Below are 20,294 nucleotides of genomic sequence, written 5' to 3'. Positions count from 1 at the left end.
CGCAGCTGGGCCCAGCGCCCCCAAGTGGCTGCTCTGTGAGGGAGCCAAGAGAACCCTGCCCCCCCCCCTCCGGGCCAGCCGCTCACCACCATCTCCCCGTGGATCACGGGGGCATCTTCCTGGAAGACCCCATCCGGCTTCTGCTTCTCTAGGATCAGCCACTTCACCGCCCCGCACAGCACCTCAGGGTCGATGGTGATGAGTCTGTAGGCCAGGGCAAAGACCTTCGCCACGTAGGCCGTCAGCCTGCCGGGCAGGACAGGCCCAGGGTGAGCAAGGGACGAGCCGCCCCGGCCCTGGATTAGTGCGGCTCCCACTATTAACGAGGGGTCCACGCGAGGGACCCCCCGCGAGTGCTGCCCGCCAGCGACGCTAACGCACTTTTCCGTGGTTCGCCGTCGGTTAATCTAAACACGGGCTGGCCGAACGCACTGACCGCTCGAGCCGCACGCCGCTGTCGGGAGCCAGGCCGCGCCCGCGAGAGCCCGGGGCTTGCTGGCCTGGCTCGGGCACAGGGTACCCCCAGACGCCCGCCCTGCTGCTGGCGCTGGCAAGCTGGGAGCTGCGAGCAGGGAGGCATCAGCAAACAGCCAGGGGAGTTATTGGTTTGGCTGCTGCCTCTCCTGGCACAGCTCAATCTGGACCCTTCTCTGCAACTTCGCTACTGTCTTGCCACCTGAAGCGGTGGGGGGGGGGTCCCCCGAGGGCAAGGCGGGGGGGACTCGAGCTGTGCGGCTGAACTTTTAAATCAGAGGTGGGGAACTTTGTTGGGTTGGGGGCCGCTGACCCACAGAAACATCAGGCGGGGGCCGGGCACTGGTGAGAAATGAGGAGCACCCCAATGCTGAGGAGGAGCCCCAAGTGTCTCCCCCCCTCCACTCCGCATGCCCCAGTTGTCTCGGGCAGAAGCCCCCTGGGCAGGGCAGAAGTCCCAGCTGGCAGGCGGAGAACGGGGGCGCATGGGGGGCTGGCTGAGCCGCACCCGAACGGTAAAAGTGTGCGGCCACCCCCGAGCTAAGCAGCCACCGGGCGCTGCGTTGTGGCTGTGCCTAGAGGCCGCCGGCTGAGTCACCCCGTCACCACGCCACACGGCACCCGTCCCCGACGGAGGCTGGGGCCCTGCTGTGCACAGACCCAGGGCCTGAGGCCGGCCCTGCTCCAAAGGGCTCGTTTTACTGGGGGGGAGACCCCGGGGCAGAGACAAAGGGACTTGCCCAGGGCCCGCATGGGGCTGTGAGCGGAAGAGGGAGCCTTGAACCCCAGGGGTTTTGGGTCCTGCTCCAGTCCCTCCGGCATTCTACAGCCCTTGTTCCCAGCGGGTGGCCCCGCTTTACCAGGTGCTCGCAGGTCTGTTGGTGAAGGCCGCGTAGGAGTTGTCTGCTTTGCGGTAGGCCAGCTGCTGGGTGTACCCTGAAACCCAGAGACCAGAGGTTGGGCTCTGTGCTGTGCTGCAGGGGGGCCAGCAGGGGGCGCTCCCAGTTAGACACTCAGCCCAGCTGTTGGTCACAAGCTGATCCCCACAGACCCCTCTGCAGCCCTTTATCTCAAGGGCTCTCCGGGCTCCTTACTAGCCAAGCACAGTCCAAATTGCCCCCTCCTCCCCCAAGATGAGGACCTAGCCCCAAGCACCCGCCTTCCCCTCCCCTTCAAGTTAGACGCAGCATCTCAGCCTCCCTGGTCCCGGCAGCACAGCCACAAGGCGGCTGAGGCTGGTGCGGAGCACAACCTAAGCAGCCCAGGCCAGGATGAACGTGTCCCCCTGTTTGCTTCGGGGCAGAGCTTACAGAATGGGGACCTGAGTTCCTCTTACGCGTGGGCCCCTCCAGCGGGGTGATCCCAGCGGGACTGCAGGGTCCTGCCCCCCAAGCTTCCTGGTGGGAGGGGGCCCGGAGCCTGCTCCCCCTGGGCCAGTCACTGATTCCCCGCGCAGAGTAAATTCGAGCAACCCCAAGGCTGCGGTGGCTGGGGGCAGGCCAGGGCATTCAGAGCAGCCTGTGCCAGCCCCCTCCGACCCCTTCCACCCTGTCCCATCCCTGCCCAGAGAGTCACCCCGCGTGATGAACTTGATGGCCTCCGCCCGGCGCTCCACCCCGAGCCGCTCCCACTGCCGGCTGCTGTCCAGGTAGTGGGTGGCGATGGCCGCGGGCGTCATGCCGATCATGTTCTGCTCCCCGCAGCCCGACGGGACCTGGATCAGGTGCTTCAGGTTGGCGCCGTCGATGGAGTTCTCCACCGTGTCACCCACGATGTCCCCTGGCCAGGCCGGACAGAGGAGGTGAGGTCTGGACCGGACCGTCCCCACCCATCTCCCATCCAGCCCCACCCCCACCCCTCTGAGCCAGCACCCTGCCCCCCCCCCCCGTGGGCCTGAGACCCACCCCCCCAACGCCAAGCAAGTCCTGGCCCCTCTGCTCCTTGTTGGGCGCTGCCCCTCCAACTAGGGGTCCTGGGACAGGGGGCGCCGGGGGCCACGGCCCCATCACTTTCTATCAGGTACCAGGGCGGGTGACAGGGTGAGCGGGGGCAGAGTTGTGAGGGAAGGGGCGGGGCAGGAGGTGGGGCTATGGTCCAGGCACCAATGGTCCCCACTTTTAGGAACATCTGCCGCTCCTGCCTCCCACCCCTGCCCTGGAAACGGGGGCTCCGGGGACTTTGTTGCTCCTGATGAAAGCCGGGGGCCTGTTCTCTGTCTCACTCCAAGCGCCCGTCGCCTGGCGACAAAGCCCTGGACGTGGGGGCTAACGGGTGAAAATGAGGCGGAGGGGGACCTCACGCTGCCATCTCCCCCCCCCCAGCAGCTCTCTTGTGCCCCCCCTCCCCTTCGCCCGGCTCGCCCCCAGCCCTTACCCTTCACGCTGACAAAGGTCACCGGCTCCGTGTTGGGGACCACGTTACTCATGTCCACGGGCCCGATTGTCTCCAGCTGCTCCCCCGAGGCTGTGAGAAGTGCCCGGGTCACCGAGGGAACCACGTTGGGCATCTGTGACTAGGCTGGCGTGGTGAGGGGTTGGGGCCAGCTTTTGTAACCCCCGAGCAGTGGCTGGGGAACCCAGAGCCCTACAGTGTGCCAAGAAGGCCCCCAGTCTGGGGCATTTGGGGAGTGGAGGTTTTTTGGGGCTCCAATTTTGGGGCCACCCCTCTTGCCATGAAATATACGTGCTCCTGGGGTAGGGGGCTGGTTATGGAACATCTCACCCCTTCAGACTGTTCATTTGCCCCTTGCCAGGGTCACCTGCACTGTGCCTCTAACATGCCTCGTGCCAGCAGGGCTAGAACCCACAACCTCCGTCCCCCAGCGGCGCACTTGGGCTAAAGGACGAGCTCCATCAGCTGGCTGCAGCTGTAGGTTGTTAGCAGCAGCCCGGCCGCTCCCAGCAGTCAGACCTGGCACTGTGTCTTGGGACCAGCCTCAGAAAGCCACCTGCCCCTCCTGTCCTGGCACGTGCAATCAGCAAGCAAAGCTCGGAGCGGGGGGGGGGGGGGGTGGATTTCGAAGCAGGGCCTCAGCCCCACAGGGTGGGGGATTCGCCCCAGCGGGCCCTACCTGAGCCGCGGGCCACCGGGTCCAGCAGGACGCTTTTGATGTTCTTCAAGATTTTCATGCCCTCAGGCTGCAGGGGAGAAAAGGCTGGTGGGGGCCATGCTGCTTGCTCCCCAAACCTGGCACCATAAGACTTCCAGGGCTGGACACCCCCCAGCAGCAGCCTTTGGGCCTGAGGCCTCAGGGGAAAGGGGGCAGAAGAGGAAGAGCCAACTGCCCCAGATGTGGGCTGTCCCTACCCCACTCCTCTGGGGGCATGTGGCAGCAGGATGCAGCCAGCAGTTTGCCCCCAAATACCAGGTGTTATTCCAACCACATTATTCATCACAGCACAACAACCCTTAGCACCAGGGACCACCCCCCACCCCAGGTCTCCCAGCCAAAGCCTGGACAGGCCCAGCCCAGCTTAAGAGCAGCAGCATCAGGCAGCCAGGTGGCACCACCCCCAAAGCCCAGCTGTTTCCTAGTGACGGGAGATGTCGATGAACTGAAGAGTCGCGTAACTGCATCAAAACGTAGCGGTTACAAGATTATTTGGTCGTCCCCGGGGGCAGGTACCAGAGGCAGCAGCGTGGGGTAGCAGGGGGGCCGGCCCGCGAGGGGGGCAGTTTAAAATCCTGAGCTCCCCACGGACAGAGGCTGCGCTGGCATCCCACGGAGCAGCCTCTGTTTGCGGCGAGGGGGGCGCACGGTGGACAGAGGCTGCTCTATGCCAGAGACAGCAGTGGGGCAGGGGGGAGGGGGCCAGCTCCCCACAGGCACCAGCTCCCTCTCCCCCCCCCACCCCCGTGTTGCCTCTGACACAAGGTAGTTGATAGGATTAACCGATAAACCTGGCTTTAGCGATGCTGCGCGTCGCCGACTCCACGCCGACGTCCCTATCGCTTACCACCACCCTGAGCTTCTTCTTCACGCCGTCCGCGACGGGGAGCCCGTGCACGGCCGCTTTCACCTCGATCTCCACCTCGCCCAGCTCCAGGGGGATGATCACGTAGGAGACGGCCCGCGAGGCGCCGGCCTGGATCACCACCTCCTGCTGGAACCTGCTGTCGCGCCGGCTGGAGCTGCAGATCTTCTCGTTGTATATCAGCTCCACCCGGACCTGCGGGCCACAAGCCCCCTTCTTACCAGCCAGGTCGGGGGGGGGGGGGCTTCCTGGGCTCCAGCAAACGCCCCACGCCCTTGGCAAGGCCAAGCCTGCTCGGGCCCTGGGAGAACCAGGAACCCAGATCCCTAAAGCGCCACATTTTAGGGATGTTCTGGTCCACGCCCAAACTGCGTGTCTGCTCCCGGTCTCCATTATGGGTCGGAACCAGAGGCTTGGATCCAAGTACCGGCAGGCTCTGGGGAAGTTCTGATCCAGAGTAAAACTCCTTCTCCATGATGGACCAGAACCAGGACATGCCAGAGCGTGGGGGGGGAGGGGGGGGAACGCAGTCCTGACCCACACTGCAAACTGGGTGGCCGGCATCTCGCTTCTAAGTGTCTCACCCCCCTGGCTCCTGCTGTATTTGTAGAATCCCAGGGCTGGAAGAGACCTGGCTTGGGAGGTCAAGTCCAGCCCCCTGCCCAAGGCAGGACCAACCCCAACTCAATCATCCCAGCCAGGGCTTTGTCAAGCCGGGACTTCAAAACCTCTAGGGATGGAGACTCCACCCCCTCCCTCGGGAACCCAGCCCAGCGCTTCCCCACCCGCCTAGGGAAATCGTTTTTCCTACTATCTAACCTGGACCTCTCCTACCGTAACTTGAGCCCATCGCTCCTCGTTCTGCCATCTGCCAGCACTGAGAACAGCCTCTCGCCAGCCTCTTCGGAGCCCCCTTCCCGTAGTTGCAGGCTGCTCTCAAATCCCCCCTCCCTCTTCTCTTCTGCAGACTGACTAAGCCCAAATCCCTCAGCCTCGCCCCAAAGGCATTCTTCATCCCGGGCTACCCTTCCCCTTCCCCTCGGGGGCACCTGGCCCCGGCCACTATCAGACGCAGGACGCTGGGCTAGATGGACCTTGGGTCTGACCCAAACTGTCTGTTCTTAAATTCCCCTCTTAGCCTCAGTGCTCGCTGCTATGGGGCCCTGGCAACATCCACAGCAAATCTCATTTCCATCCATAGCTAATTAACACTCCTCCTTTAAAAGCCTTGACATGCATCACAAGTGTATGCTAATTAACTCTCCCCTGCTCTACCCACTAGACCCCAGTCCTACTGCTGGGACCAGAGCCCCATAATCCTGACATCCAGCCCCCTCCCACCACTAGACAGCTCCCTTCTCCCACAGCTGGGACTAGAAGCCAAGAATTCTGACTACTAGCCCCCTGCTCTAACCACTAGACCACACCCTTCTCTCACAGCTGGGACTAGAAGCCAAGAATTCTGACTACTAGCTCCCTGCCCTAACCACTAGACCACACCCTTCTCTCACAGCTGGGACTAGAACCCATGAACCCTGACTCCCAGCTCCACCTATTAGGCTCCACTCCCCTTGCCATCCTTCACAAAGGGGCAGCTTCCACCCTGCCACCGCAGATCGTTACTCGCCTGCAGCGCCTGGGGCGCGTAGTTGTACAGCACGGCCCGGATGGCCACCTGTTCGTTCCGCACCACGGAGTAGGGCAGCCGGAGATCGATGAAGAACTGCTTCATCACCGTGATTTCGTGCGGGTCGGCCACACAGATCCCTGCAAGGGAAGGGAGTGCCGTCAGAGCCCGGCCCTCCTCGGATTGGATCTCCTGGCCGCCGCGTCCCGCGTCCCCCGCAGCTGTGCGGGCCTGAGAGTCGCACCCAGGAAATGCAGCCAGCTCTGGGGTGGAGTAGGCCTGTCTCAGCTGAGCAAGGGAGGTTCCCATCTAGTGAGCAGGCCAAAGAGGAGTGATGGGGTATGTGTGAGGGGACCGTTGGCCCCTTACTAAAGTGGCAGGGCCCTGAGACTGACAGTCCCCCAGAGCAAAGGGGAAGAGGCCTCCGCTCCCAGTCAGCCTGACAGGGCTGTCGCCAGAGAAGCAGCCGGGGACTGGAGGCAGCGCAGCAGAGAGGGGAGCTGGGGCTGGCAAGGGAGGCTTTAGGCAGAGGGCCCAGCCCAGAGAGATGCCCCCAGCCAAGCGGCCTCATGAGCCAGACTGGGGGGGGGGTAACCCCGGCCGGGGGGCTGTCGCTGGGGAGAAGGGCCCTGCCCCCCAGAGCCTGAAGGCCTGTGGCCACCTCCAGAGCGAGTGTCCCACCTGCAGCATCCCGGCGGCTCTGCCCCACGGGAGAACACGAGGGGAGCCCTTGAGGGCAGGGAGGCTTCTGGGTAAAGGAAGTGACGGAGGGACTCAGAGCCTTTCGCCAGCCTAGGGCCATGTGGAAGCCAGACACGCTCCCCAGTACAGCGGGCCCATCCCCCGCTTACACACGCCGCTGGTTCGAGTCCAACTCGCACCCAGCCCCACGCCTTGGGCCCAGGCTGGGCCAGATGGGCAAACAACCAGACTTCTCAGGGTGGGCCGGGTCAGCTCCGCTCCTGCCTGCGGAGTCGTGGCCTCGGTGGCTGCAAGCCCCCCACTCGCCAGCCCCTCTCTGTACTGTGGAGCGAGGGCACCGGGGCACCCCAGGGGCTGCTGGCCGCATAGGGCACGGCAGCGGCCGGACTAGGCCGCTGCGCCAGCCCCAGGGGCAGGAGGCAACAGTGCTGGGTTGGGTCTCACTTGTCTTTGGGCTGGCTCTGACCCCTACCAGGGCATTTCCGTCAGCTCCAGGGCAGGAACCTGTGTTTGCAGAGCCAGGCGTAGCTGGTTCTAGCCCCAGCTTCCCAGCCCTCATCGCCAAGGGAATCAGAGTGTTATAAATCACAGGGCACCCCACAAATCTTCACTGGGCTAATGCATGGGATTAATGCTGTTTCAGAGAAAGGGAAACTGAGGCACAGAACGAGAGGGGGGGATGGTGATGAGTGAGAGGCAGGCAGTGTGTCCCTGCCTGAGCTGGGAATAAAAGCCAAGAGTCCTGAGGCCCAGCCTGCTCTAACCACTACCCCTTACTCCCCTCCCAGATGTGGTGGGGAAACATCCAGCAGTCCTGGCTCCCAACCTGATCTAACCACTAGCCCCTACTCTCCCCCAAAGCCTGGAGACTTGACTCCCTGTCCTCTTCTTTAACCATATGCCCATCCTTGCGCTCTCAGCCACATCACCGGGGGACACGTGGTTCCCAGCCTTACCCCGTGTCTGGGAGAGGCTCACAGCCAGCACCTCCCAGGTGGTGATGGAGTCCTCCAGGTACACCAGCAGCGTTTTGGAAGCCAGCCTGGAAGACAGAGCAGTGGGACTGATTGGGGTGACGGCCTGAGGAAGGTCCTTCTGGCTGCAGAGAGTGGACCCCCTCTGGGGAACAGATCTGGGGCTGAGTGCGAATGGAGGCAGGGCAGAGGGTGACCAGGTGTCTGGTTTTCAACTGCAACGCCCAATCAAAAAGGGATCCTGATGGTTCCGGTCCACCTGAGCACTGGCTCCACACTCCCATTGGCTGCTTCCCGGCCAATGGGAGTTGGGGGGCGGTGCCTGTGAGCGAGAGCAGCACGCAGAACCTCCTGACTCACACGCAGTCCCCCTGTGGAACTCCTTGCCAGTGGATGTTGTGAAGGCCGGGACTTTAACAGGGTTCAAAAAAGAGCGAAACAAATTGATGGAGGATTGGTCAGGAATGGATGATTCCCTGTTCTGTTCATTCTCTCTTGGACACCTGGCATTGGCCACTGTCAGGAGACAGGATCCTGGGCCAGATGGATCTTTGGTCTGAGCCTGTCTGGCCGTTCTTATGTTTTTATGTCCCCTGCTCCCTGCCTAGGCGCTTGGTGGCTGCTTCCAAGGTGCCAGGACAAGCAAGGAGCCTGCCGTGGCCTCGCTGCACTGCTGACCGGGAGCTGCCCAAGGTGAGGCCACATCCACCCGGGCGGATCTGCCCCTGAGCGTTTCTCCTCCGCCCAAGAGCGGCCTGATGCGTACCCGTCCGGATCGGCCTCCTCCGGAAGCAGCTCCATCTGCCAGAGCCAGCTCTCCGCAAACTGGCTCCTGGAGACGATGCCCTCATCCGCCAGGTACTCGCCGTCCTCTGCGACGGGGCCCACGACCTCCCGGCTTAACATCTGAACGTTTGCTGATGCTGTGGGAGGGAGCAAAACAAGGAGTCAGTCCTGCCCTGAGCCCGGAGATGGGTCAGCTTTGCTGTGCATCCCTGGACCCAAGCGGGTGCGGATACCTGGCATGTCACAGCCAGGTTAGTACAAGGGGTGGATTGAAACCTGGACCAACAGTGCGAAAAAGGTGAATTTTTCCACCTGGGGCTGGTGTACTGGGGCAGGGAGTCCCTTAGGCTTCTGTTTGGCCCATTGTGACAGTTTTGCCTCCCCCGCCGCCACCATGCGTTATGAAATTGACTTAGAATGTAAGAACGGCCAAACTGGGTCAGACCACAGGCCCATCTAGGTCAGTGTCCCGTCTTCTGACAGTGGCCAATGCCAGTGGGAGTGAACAGAACAGGCAATCATCATGTGTGTTACCCATTTCCAGACAAACTGAGGCTAGGGTCACCATTCCTACCCAGCCTGGCTAATAGCCATTGATGGACCTAAGCTGCATGAATTTATCTAGCTCTTTTTTGAACCCTGTTAAAGTCCAAGCCCTCACAACTTCCTCTGGCAAGGAGTTCCACAGGTTGACTGTGCGCCGAGTAAAGAAAAACTTCCTTTTGTTTGTTTTAAACCTGCTGCCTATTCATTGCATTTGGTGACCCCTAGTTCTTATGTTAGGGGAATAAGTAAATAACTTTTCCTCATTCATTTTTTCCACACCAGTCATGATTTTATAGACCTCTATCCTATCCCCCTTTAGTCTCCGTTTTTCTAAGCTGAAAAGTCCCAGTCTTATGGACACAAATATGCACAACTCGAAGATGCTTTGGGCAAAATACCTTATGTCACCTGTCAATTTTAATGTCACACACTGCTGGATCTGTATCTCTTATTTTGGTGTCGGCATGATTCTTGTCAGAAGAGTCAGAGATATGGGGTTTATGGTTTTAAATGTGAAAATGGAAGCCATCAAAAGTGTTTCCCTCAATGTCTGAGGCTATGCCTAGATTGCAGGCTTCTTTTGGAAGAAGCTTTTCCAGAAGAGATCTTCTGAAAAAACTTCTGAAAGAGAGCGTCCACACTGCCAAGGCGCATCGAAAAAGCGATCTTTTTCGACAGATAGCGTCCACACTGAATGGACGCTTTCTCACATGTACACTGTGATTACTAAGGGCGGAATAGCCATCAGGGCACCTGTGCTTTTCCCTCTTTGCTCTTCTTGTGAAAGAACTCCCTCTCCCCATCCACACAAGCCTTTTTCTGAAAGAGCTCTTTTGGAAACAGGCTTCTTCCTCGTAGAAAGAGGTTTACCAATGTTGGAACCCCCCCCCCCGCCCTTCTTTCAATTTTTTTTCAAACGAACGCAATTGCAGTGTGGACTTAAGTGACGTTTTTTCAGAAAAACAGCCGGGAACACGCAAGGGAATGAACCAGAAGCCCCAGGGAAAAACAATTTTCCCTGGCTTGGAGACTTAGCTGGAATAAGAACCGTTTTAGGGTAAATTTGTACTACGTGTTAGGACTAGCTGTGCATATTTATAATCCGCTCTGCGCGGCCTGTTTTCACTTGCAATCACTTAGGGCACGTCTAGACTACAGGCCTCCTGTCGACGGAGCCATGTAGATTTGTTTACTCGGCAAAGGGAAATGAAGCGGTGATTTAAATCGTCGCAGCCTCCTCCCGCCCTACCCCCTCCCGGTCAGGAGCACGCGGCACGTACCACGCGCTGCTCGCAGGGCGGGAGGAGACGTCACGCGTTCCCCCATCCCCAGCCCCTAACTGGCCTGGGGACGGGGGGAGAGGCAGGGTCTCCGCGTGTTTTGCCCATCCCTGTATTAGCTGGTAGAAGCAGGGGGCTCAAACGTCTTACAAGGACCTGCCCCTGTGTCACATTACCGAATTGGAGGGAAGCAGCCAGATCGCTGCTGCACCCCTAGGTGGGGGTGTTGGCCCCAGAAATTGGTATAAAAGGGAGCCATGTGGGGTATTGAATGGGAGCTTATTGTTTGCTGATCCTATGTACGCTATTTATGTGAGTGTATAATGTCCGTGTGTGTAGGTAGGAATCTGTAATCTGTGTGGAAGCTGAATATTTCTGTGAATGTGGTTAAGCATGACTATGGACAGGCCGATTAGCCAGGCCCTGTGGGACAATGGCACTTGATGGGCCAAGGACACACCCAAAGAATGGGGGCTGTCACCTGAGAGCAACCAGCAGGAAACACAGAGATTGGCCTCTGACCAGGTGACTTACAAGAAGAGGCCAGGAAGGAGGTATAAAGAGGCCATGTGGTCGATGCCATTTGGTTCTCAGCTCAGCACTTCATCCCAGAGGCAGCACTGCAGGGATTGAAGAGCCTGGAAGACCTGTGAACCCATCCTGATGCTAGGATGTGCAACAAGAACTTTTAAACCAGCAGCTGTAACATCTCTGCTAGAGCCTGCATCGAGGACTGGGAGATTCGGTGCATGTAACGTACTATTCTTTAACAACCTTACTCTCATGCTTTTCTTTCTTGTGTTAATAAACCTTTAGTTGTTAGATGCTAAAGGATTGGCCCAGCGTGATTTGTGGGTAAGGTCCAGAGGGTAAATTGACCAGGGATCTGTGGCTGGTTTCTTGGAACCGGACAGGACTTGTTCGGGGTAGGTGGGATTGAGAGCTAGGACCCCACACCTGTGTATGAGGCCCGGGGCCATCTGGGGCACGGATATTGCTGGGGTGTCGGAGGGGTTTTGCTCGGGAGGCTTCAGGCAGGCTGCTGAAGTGCTCTGTGGGACTGGTTTGTGGCCTGTTTGGAGAGGTCACCAGTCTGGGGGCTGTAAGGAGCCCCAGATTTGAGCAATTTGCCCTGAGCGGATGCCCTCAATTGTGCCCAGACACGGCCCGGTCCATCACACCCTGGATCCCAGCTCTCGGAGTGCTGGTGACGCTGGCGCACCCTGCTCCCCTGGGGCAGATGGAGACGTACCTAGCAGGTAGGGTTACCTGGTAGACCCCCCCAAAATACCGGACACACTTGATCGTGGGCGGGGGGGAGGGACCAGCCAGGAGGGGGCAGGGCTGGCTGGGAGGAAGGGGGGCTGGGAGGCAGGGCTGGCACAGGGGGGTTGGGGGCCGCCTGGGAGGAAGGGGAGATGGGAGGCGGGGCTGGCAGGGGGAAGGGTGCGGGGGCCGGGGGGGCTGGATGGGAGGAAGGGGGGCGGGAAGCAGAGCTGGTGGGGGGTGGGGGGTGCAGCCACTGGCCACAGCCGGAGTCCAACAGGCCGTGCCCCCGGCAGGCGCTCCCTCTAGGTGCTAGTAGAAGCCGGGCGGAGGCAGGGGAGGGGACTGGGAGTCCTGGCTACTGCCCCCACCCCGCCCTTCCCTGCCCCACCCAGCTTTTGCATGCGACCACAGGGCTCCCAGCGCCAATCGTGGTCCCGCCTCCCAGTCGCTCCCCCGCCCCCACCAGTTTTCCATCCGGCGCCCCTGGGAATTCAGAAAATACCAGACATTGCACATTGCATCTTTCTACTGGGCAGAGGGCGCAAATACCGGCCTGTCTGGTAGAAAACCGGACACCTGGCAGCCCTACCTAGTAGTATGTGCCTGGAGAAGAATTCCCTTCTGTGCACCGTGGGGGGGGCTTCGAAGATGTGCCTGCAGCAGTCGAGAAAGACTCGGACGCACTCGCTGCCCTCCAGGATGTACTTGGCCCGGCGGTCGCAGGAGTAGTCCATGGGGTTCTCGTGCATGCCATCCTCGCAGCACTTCCGCAGGTGTGGGCTCGGGTACTGCCTCGCTGCGGGAAAGCAGGGCCCCCTCAGTGTGCGGCACGGCACACGTCTGGGAGAGGGGGTGGGCAAGAGCAGCAGTGCAAAGGGAGAGATGTGCAAAGGGTGAAAGAGTGGGTGCAAGCAGAGGGCACGAGAGTGTGTACAAATGGTGCGAGAGTGCGTGCAAGCAGAGAGTACGAGAGTGTGTGCAAATGACACAAGAGTGTGTGCAAGCAGAGGGCACGAGAGTGCGTGAAAGTGGCACAAGAGCGTGTGCAAGCAGAGGGCACGAGAGTGCGTGAAAGTGGCACAAGAGCGTGTGCAAGCAGAGGGCACGAGAGTGCGTGAAAGTGGCACAAGAGCGTGTGCAAGCAGAGGGCACGAGAGTGCGTGAAAGTGGCACAAGAGCGTGTGCAAGCAGAGGGCACCAGAGTGCGTGAAAGTGGCACAAGAGCGTGTGCAAGCAGAGGGCACCAGAGTGCGTGAAAGTGGCACAAGAGCATGTGCAAGCAGAGGGCGCGAGAGTGCGTGCAAGCAGGAAGCCGGCCCAAGGCCGTGCAGAGGGGCCCTTACCTTTGGCAGCTTTTTTCCCCGAGATCAGGGGCGAGCGCCGGAGCCGAGTGGGCTGGGAGCAGCGGGACTCTGGCAAGAGAGAACAGTGCACCTCAGGGTGGTGGGGATGTGGCAGCATCTCCGCAGGGAGATGGAATTAGCCAGGCTCAACGCTGGGGCTCTCGCCTGGGCTGGGGCACTGGGGTCTGTACTGACTAAGAGGGAAGAGCAGCCCCTGCTGATCCCCCCTCCCTGCTCCCTGCCCCACAGCGCCCCCTGCTGAGCCCCCTCCCTGCTCCCTGCCCCACAGCACTCCCTGCTGAGCCCCCTCCCTGCTCCCTGCCCCACAGTGCCCCCTGCTGAGCCCCCTCCCTGCTCCCTGCCCCACAGCGCCCCCTGCTGAGCCCCCTCCCTGCTCCCTGCCCCACAGCACCCCCTGCTGATCCCCCTCCCTGCTCCCTGCCCCACAGCGCCCCCTGCTGAGCCCCCTCCCTGCTCCCTGCCCCACAGCGCCCCCTGCTGATCCCCCCTCCCTTCTCCCTGCCCCACAGCACCCCCTGCTGATTCCCCCTCCCTGCTTCCTGCCCCCTGCAGAGCTCCTCTCTCCCTGTAGCACTGCACCCCCTAGCACCACACTGGGGCACTGGGGTCAGCCCTGACTCGCACAGAAGAGAGCCCCCACAGAGCCCTGCCTGGCTCCCTACAACCTAATGCCCCCTACGAGGCCAGCATGGGCTATCTGTGCAGATCGGTCTCCAGCTCTGCTGGTGCCCGGGGGGCCGGGCCTGTCTTCACTCCATTCCCACACGGCTTGAGCAGGGGCTGGATCCCAGGCCGCCCAGCAGAGCCCCGTGGCACGACCGGGTCACCTGCCCGCGGGGGCGTCTCAGTGCCCACGTTGGTCTGCAGCAGCAGCCCTGCGTCCGCAAACACCCCCACGTGGTCCTTGCCGCTGCCGGGCGTGCAGCCGATGTCGCTCTTCTCCACGGCATCCCAGATCTGGAGAGACCAGGGGGGGCACAATGCAATTCCCTGCTCCGCCCTCTAACCATTAGGCACCACTACCCTCCAGAAGCTGGGAAGAGAACCTAGAAGCCCGGCTTCCCAGCCCTGCCCCCAACCTTGCCCCCACTTTAACGACTAGCACCACTTCCCACCCAGAGTCAGGAACTGAACCCATGAGTCCTGACCCCCAGCTCCTGCTCTAACCACTATACTCCACTCTCCTCCATCACAGATGCCCCTCAGCCACACATATAACTCATCCCTCCCCCTGCTATTTCCTGCACCAGGGGCGGCTGCAACATTCAGAGAAACTGCTGCAAGATGAGCTCTTTTCACCCTGGTAGCAGAAGGTTCTGCTTTAAGAGGCAGTGGTCCCAGGTTCGGGCCCCGGACCTGCCACCTGCCACCCCCCTGCCGTTACACTCACCTTGGCCTGGGAGAACTTGTATTTCCTATTTAAGACATAAACGGCTTTATCCACAGCCACCAGCCCGACCCTGGCTCCGGGATCTCCCTTCACGCGGAGGTTCATCCGCCCGCCTGGCACCTGGACTCCATTGTCTTGCTCCGCGGCACCCGTTACCTTCAGCTTCCGTAGAGACAGGAGGAAAGAACGAATCAGCCATGGGGGGAGGAGGGTGACTGCTGAATGTAGACCCCCTCCCCCATGACGACAAGACTCCAGAGATATGGGAGCTCCCTGCTGCCCCTGGAAAAGAGGGCATAGAACCGCTGTCCTCGGGCTGTAGAAACACCGGTGTCAGCCACTGGAGCTAAAGGAGCAGTCTCCGGAGCAGTCAGACATGGAGACGGGTTGAGCCAGCCCCGTTCTCAGGCAGCATTAACCAGGAATTCTTCAACGAATCGGTGTTTTGTCAGAAAAACAATCCTGGTCTGTGAAATGTGACAGTGTGATCGTCTATCTGTGAGTTCCTTTGATCAAGAATGCCTCCTCACCGGTAAGCGCCAGGAGCACCAAATTTGGGAGGAAGCGTCCTCTTATTATAACTTAAAGCAAAGTCAGGGTTTGGTTGTGCCAGGACAATGGGATGTGCCTTGAATTGGATTGTTTCCCATAAAATGGAAAAGGAGGGGTCTGGCAGGAGGGATGGTTATATTGCAGAGTGACCACAGGGGGCAGCAAAGGGCCAGAGATGAGGCCCGGGACAACTATAACCCCATTGGGCCAGTAGGGGGCAGGGGTGGAGAAAGGGACAGCTATGTACTATATATTTCAGAGAGCTTTTCTGTTTGTGTGTCTGTTTGTCTGAGTGGCTGTTTGTCCCCCGACAGTGCCCGCTGCAGTTGCAGCAGCCACAGGCAGGTGCTTCTCAGGCTGCTATGGTGGGAGAGGGCAGGGGTTGCCTTTCACCCCAGGGTAACCTTCATACTGAACCCCTCACGCCAGGCCCAACCTAAAGCAATGATTTAAACGCAGAAAAACTAAACTTATTTGAGGTACAGACCTGAGCAACACCAGGTAGATCTAGTGTAAATATGTTGACGTACGCCCCCGAGACAAGGCCAGCTCACCGTTCCCATGCAGGAGTCCTGGACGTCCAGCCAGAGCGAGTCCGCCACGATCTCCTTCTGCCCCACGTGGTAGTATGCCACGATGCGGAATGACGGGATGAGATCGGGCGTGATGGGCAGGTACATGGTCACCAGACTCTGTCCTGCCTCCTTGGCCTGTCTCCCAGCGCGGATGATCTTCCCTTTGTTCAGGATCTGGGGGGGGGGGGGGGGGCAGCAGGAAGCACCAGCGGTCACTGGATAAGTCCCAATGAGTCCGTTAGCACAACATCACACAGAGCCGGGAGGGAAACCCAGGAGGCCTAGTGCCCATCTCTAACCACTAGACCCCACTGTTCTTCCACTGGTGGTGAAGGAACCCAGGAATTCTAGTGCCCATCTCTAGCCACTAAACCTTGTTGCCCTTCCACCACTCGCCACAGGAGTCCTAGTGCCTGTCACTAGCCACTAGCCACTACTGTCCTGCCCTTCCACTGCTGGCAAGAGAACCGAGGAGTCCCAGTGCCTGTAACTAACCACTAGACTCTACTGCCTTTCCACAGCTGGCAACAGAACCCAGGAGTTCTGATTCCCAGCCTCCTGCTCTAACCATTGGATTCCCCTTCCCCCCAGTGCTGGGACTAGACTCCCAGCCGCCTTCCCCTGCCCTGCGGTCCCCCCGACGCTGCCCCTTACCAGGTAGGTGAAGTAGCGGATCTGCTTCTGCACTTCGGCGTTCCCGCTGCGCAGGCTGAAGCTCACGGGCAGGGCGTGGCCCGGCTGGAGCTGGGTGGTCGACACCGCCATGTGCAGGTAGTTCCCAGAGCCCCCTTGTGCCCCATAGGCTGTCAGGGTGAAGACCGCGGCGCTCTGATGCTCCTGCCGGAGGTTGGGAACCACAGTTTCCACCTGGGGGCGAGGGGAAGGTGAGCAGACAGTCTCCGCCGGAGAGACGGAAAGCGGACAGGCCCTGATGCGGCTGGAGCCAATGGCAGACGGGCCCAGGCTCAATGTGGATTTAAGCTTCTTCGTGCCCCCTGCCTCTAGGGTCCAGACCCCAGCTTGAGTTTAGAGGAGCCAGAGGGCTGCTCTGACCTCCCCTCCCCTGCCCACAACCCCTCTGGGCCGCTCGGAGCAGAGAACAGAGTGAAGCAGCCATCAAACCCCTTCCCGTAGGTGCCTCTGGCACTGAGGTGGAGAGGGCAGAAGGCAGGATGCTGTCAGCCAAGAAGGCCCATTGCTCAGCGGGGGGGGGGGTCTTAGGTGGGATGGGCAACAGAGAATCAGACCCACTGGCCATTGGTTGGGACCGGAGACCCAAGCAATGGTCGCTCAGACCCGCCCGGGGGTCCAGTTCCAACCTCTCCCGACCGTGTGGAGAACCAGCACCCGGCCCTCAGGAGCATCCTGCCCCGAGCGATGCAACAGGCACCTTCACAGAGAGCTGAGAGGCATCGGCGGGGGTGTTGACAGCCAGCTGCACGGTCCCGTCGGCCTGCGTCACGCCACTGGCGCCTGTCCCACTGCGCACAGGGATCTGGGGGGCGGGGGAGCCGTCCGCGTTCACCACGGAGACCTGGGTGTCCGGAGACGGGAGAGAGGGGGGATGTGAGCTTAGTGATGGGTGAAGGTGCCCGGTAGGTTTCCCTGCAGTCCAATGTTCCCGACAGACTCCCAGACCCGCAGGTCTGATCTCGTCCGTTACAAGGCCTGGCTCTGCTATGCAGACATCTGCCTGGCTGTTTTCCACCTGCTCCAGTGCCCTTGTCAAGGCTGATGAATCATGAGCCACTAAAGACTCACCAAGCAAATAGGATGCTAGGAATTATTAAAAAAGGGTTAGAAAATAAGACGAAGAATATCTTACTGCCCCTGTATAAAACTATAGTACGCCCACATCTTGAATATTGCGTACAGATGTGGTCTCCTCACCTCAAAAAAGATATTTTGGCCCTGGAAAGGGTTCAGAAAAGAGCAACTAAAATGATTAGGGGTTTGGAACGGGTCCCTTATGAGGAGAGGTTAAAGAGACTGCAACTTTTCAGTTTAGAAAAGAGAAGACTAAGGAGGTATATAAAATCATGAATGGTGTGGAGAGGGTGAATAAAAGTGATTTACTTGTTCACATAATATAAGAACTAGAGGACACCAAATGAAATTAATGGGCAGCAGGTTTAAAACTAATAAAAGGAAGTTCTTCTTCACACATCGCACAGTCAACCTGTGGAACTCCTTGCCAGAGGAGGCTGTGAAGGCTAAGACTACAACAGAGTTTAAAAAAGAGCTAGATAAATTCATGGAGGTTAGGTCCATAAAAGGCTATTAGCCAGGGGGTAGGAATGGTTTCCCGGCCTCTGTTTGTCAGAGGCTGGAGAGGGATGGCAGGAGACAAATCGCTTGATCATTGTCTTCAGTCCACCCCTTCTGGGGCACCTGGTGCTGGCCACTGTCGGCAGACAGGATACTGGGCTGGATGGACCTTTGGTCTGACCCAGTACGGCCGTTCTTATGTTCTTAAGACTCTTATGTTCTGCACAGCTGCCTAATAAGCCCTCATGGAGGCTCAAAGCTGCCAGGCTGTGGGAGAGACATGCGCCTCCAGCCCCAGGAGCAGGGCTGGCTGAAGAAAGGGGCCTTACAGCCTCCAAGTTCTGGTCCGGTCCTTCCTGGGAAGGGAGAGGAGGCGGCTCCTTGTGCTGCCGCTCATCCCCTCCTGGCAGGACTCATCTCGCTGTGACATCTGGGAAGCACTGCACTTACCTGGAGGCTCCGCCCCCGCAGCTCCCATTGGCTGAGAATCATGCCCAATGGGAGCAGTGGGGGCGGGGCCTGAACGTGAGCACGGGGCAACCCAGGCCATGCGGAGCCACCTGTTCCTCCCCACCCAAGGTGGGCTGCCCCAAGTATGTGCCCTGCAGCCCAACCCCCAAGTCCCCTCCAGCATCCTCAGTGCCTAACTCCCTCCAGATCCTGCACCCCAGCCCTGAGCTGCTCCAGCACCCTAGCTCCCTCCTAGACCCTGCACTCCAGCCTCGATCCCCCTCCTGCGTCCTAACTCCTGTGCAGACCCTGCACCCCCACCCCAATTTCCTGCCCTGAGCCTGCTCCCACACTCCCAACTCCTTGGTCCCAACCTGGAGTCCCTTCCTGCTCCCCAAACACCCCAGAGCCCGCACCCCCAGCCAGAGTCCTCGTCCCTCCCCAACCTTGAGCCCCCTCCCATACTCCAAACCCCTCGTCCCTACCCCCACCACAGATCACCCACGTGCAGGATGAATTTTGTTATGTGCGCCCATACGGAAGCGACGTGCAACACGTCACCGGCGTGTCGCACGTCACCGGCGTGTCGCACGCCATCTGCATATTGATGCGCGTCACACAATTTATTCCGCACACGGACATGGCCGCTTAGAAGGGACGCGGGCTCTCTCACTGAACACTGTCAGCAAGCCAAGGCCCCCTGCTCTCCCCTGGTGCTGCACAGCTCCCAGGCTGTAAGGGGACGCGGTGAAGGCCGTGGCGTGAGACGCCGCTGGCTGGACTTACCACCAGGTTAAAGGGCAGCCCGGGCTTGAAGTACGCAGCGGACCGGGTGAAGAGGATTTTGTAGGGGGAGGTCACAATGCGGATCCCGGATTTCTCAGCCTCCACCATGTCGCTCCCTTGGGAATGAAGAGAAAGTCTGTTGGTCTTGGGGCCATGGCCGGGCTGGGCCTCGGGGGATTTGGTGCCTGAATTTGGCACTGACTCCTGTGTGTGACCTGGGCCATGTAGACAGCGACCTTCCCTCTGCCTGTGAGACTGGGAGCGCCTCAGGGCAGGGACTGCGTGTTGTGCAGCCCAGGGGGCCCTGATCCCGGCTGGGGCAGGGTCTGTCTCTCGCTGTGTCTGTGCAGCGCCCGGCCCAACGGGGCCCTGATCCCGGCTGGGGCAGGGTCTGTCTCTCGCTGTGTCTGAGCAGCACCCGGCCCAACGGGGCCCTGATCCCGGCTGGGGCAGGGTCTGTCTCTCGCTGTGTCTGAGCAGCACCCGGCCCAACGGGGCCCTGATCCCGGCTGGGGCAGGGTCTGTCTCTCGCTGTGTCTGTGCAGCGCCCGACACAACAGGACCCTGATCCCAGCTGGAGCTCTGCTGTAATATTTGGAATAGTACCCCGGAGGTTTGAAAGACAACAGCAATGAGGATGAGTCCATGTTTTCCTGCTCTTCAGATACAAAGCAACCCCCACCCTTGTGCTTCCCCTGTGCCCAGCGACAGAGGCACTGGAAAGATGAGAGGTGCGCTAAGCCTGCTGGGATTAGCAGTGTATCACTTACGCTCTGCTCCGGTCTAAAAACCCAACCGTCGGCCACTCCCTCACCTGTGTCCGTCAGCACAGTCACTGTCACGTAGATCGAGTGGCCGAGAATGTCTCTGAGGTTGGGAAACCTGCTTTGCAAGATTTCTTTGGTTAGCTTCGCGCTGCCTTTGCCATTCTTGATCTGAAATTGACAGGAAAATAACTGGTTTCAGTTACCTGGCCTCTTTCTTTTCTTCTTTCAGTTTTATTGCCTCCATCTAGTAATGGGCCTGTGCCATTGCCAGAATATTTTTGTTTTTAATATACTTAAAAAATTTTTTGTTCCTAGCTCTGGAGTTTTCCCATTTCTCTTTAGCTTCCCTTATCAGTTTTCTACCTTCCATAACTTCTATGTTCATTGCTATCTACTTCCCCTTTTCTCCCCATATGCTATATGTTGGCAAATATAGGATGTTTGTTGTATTTGGATATCGATCCAAACTCTGCCCCTGGCCTCCCCTCTTATCTCAGATTATGAAAGCAA

At 59.6% G+C, this 20,294-nt stretch overlaps 1 protein-coding gene across 1 annotated transcript in view; it reads right to left on the bottom strand.

Annotated features, from left to right (window-relative positions):
- Positions 1 to 20,294, bottom strand: part of LOC106732134 (A.superbus venom factor 1) — a 50,132-nt gene that overhangs the window by 17,929 nt on the left and 11,909 nt on the right. The window contains exons 9-26 of the mRNA XM_075902289.2: positions 19,832 to 19,952; positions 19,018 to 19,133; positions 16,904 to 17,047; positions 16,168 to 16,380; positions 15,493 to 15,687; positions 14,387 to 14,548; positions 13,824 to 13,953; positions 12,976 to 13,044; positions 12,222 to 12,428; positions 8,518 to 8,674; positions 7,734 to 7,819; positions 6,076 to 6,215; positions 4,431 to 4,643; positions 3,545 to 3,611; positions 2,848 to 2,937; positions 2,050 to 2,253; positions 1,335 to 1,410; positions 87 to 246 (exon numbers count right to left, since the gene is read on the bottom strand). Of these exons, the coding sequence (XP_075758404.2) occupies positions 87 to 246; positions 1,335 to 1,410; positions 2,050 to 2,253; positions 2,848 to 2,937; positions 3,545 to 3,611; positions 4,431 to 4,643; positions 6,076 to 6,215; positions 7,734 to 7,819; positions 8,518 to 8,674; positions 12,222 to 12,428; positions 12,976 to 13,044; positions 13,824 to 13,953; positions 14,387 to 14,548; positions 15,493 to 15,687; positions 16,168 to 16,380; positions 16,904 to 17,047; positions 19,018 to 19,133; positions 19,832 to 19,952 (2,550 nt within the window). The remainder of the gene's footprint in view (positions 1 to 86; positions 247 to 1,334; positions 1,411 to 2,049; positions 2,254 to 2,847; positions 2,938 to 3,544; positions 3,612 to 4,430; positions 4,644 to 6,075; positions 6,216 to 7,733; positions 7,820 to 8,517; positions 8,675 to 12,221; positions 12,429 to 12,975; positions 13,045 to 13,823; positions 13,954 to 14,386; positions 14,549 to 15,492; positions 15,688 to 16,167; positions 16,381 to 16,903; positions 17,048 to 19,017; positions 19,134 to 19,831; positions 19,953 to 20,294) is intronic.

This window comes from Pelodiscus sinensis, chromosome 31, assembly GCF_052426305.1.
Source record: "Pelodiscus sinensis isolate ZL-2025 chromosome 31, ASM5242630v1, whole genome shotgun sequence".
Lineage (NCBI taxonomy): Eukaryota > Metazoa > Chordata > Testudines > Trionychidae > Pelodiscus > Pelodiscus sinensis.
The sequence above is the reverse complement of the archived record's forward strand: the minus strand, read 5'-3'. Positions and strand labels throughout refer to the sequence as shown.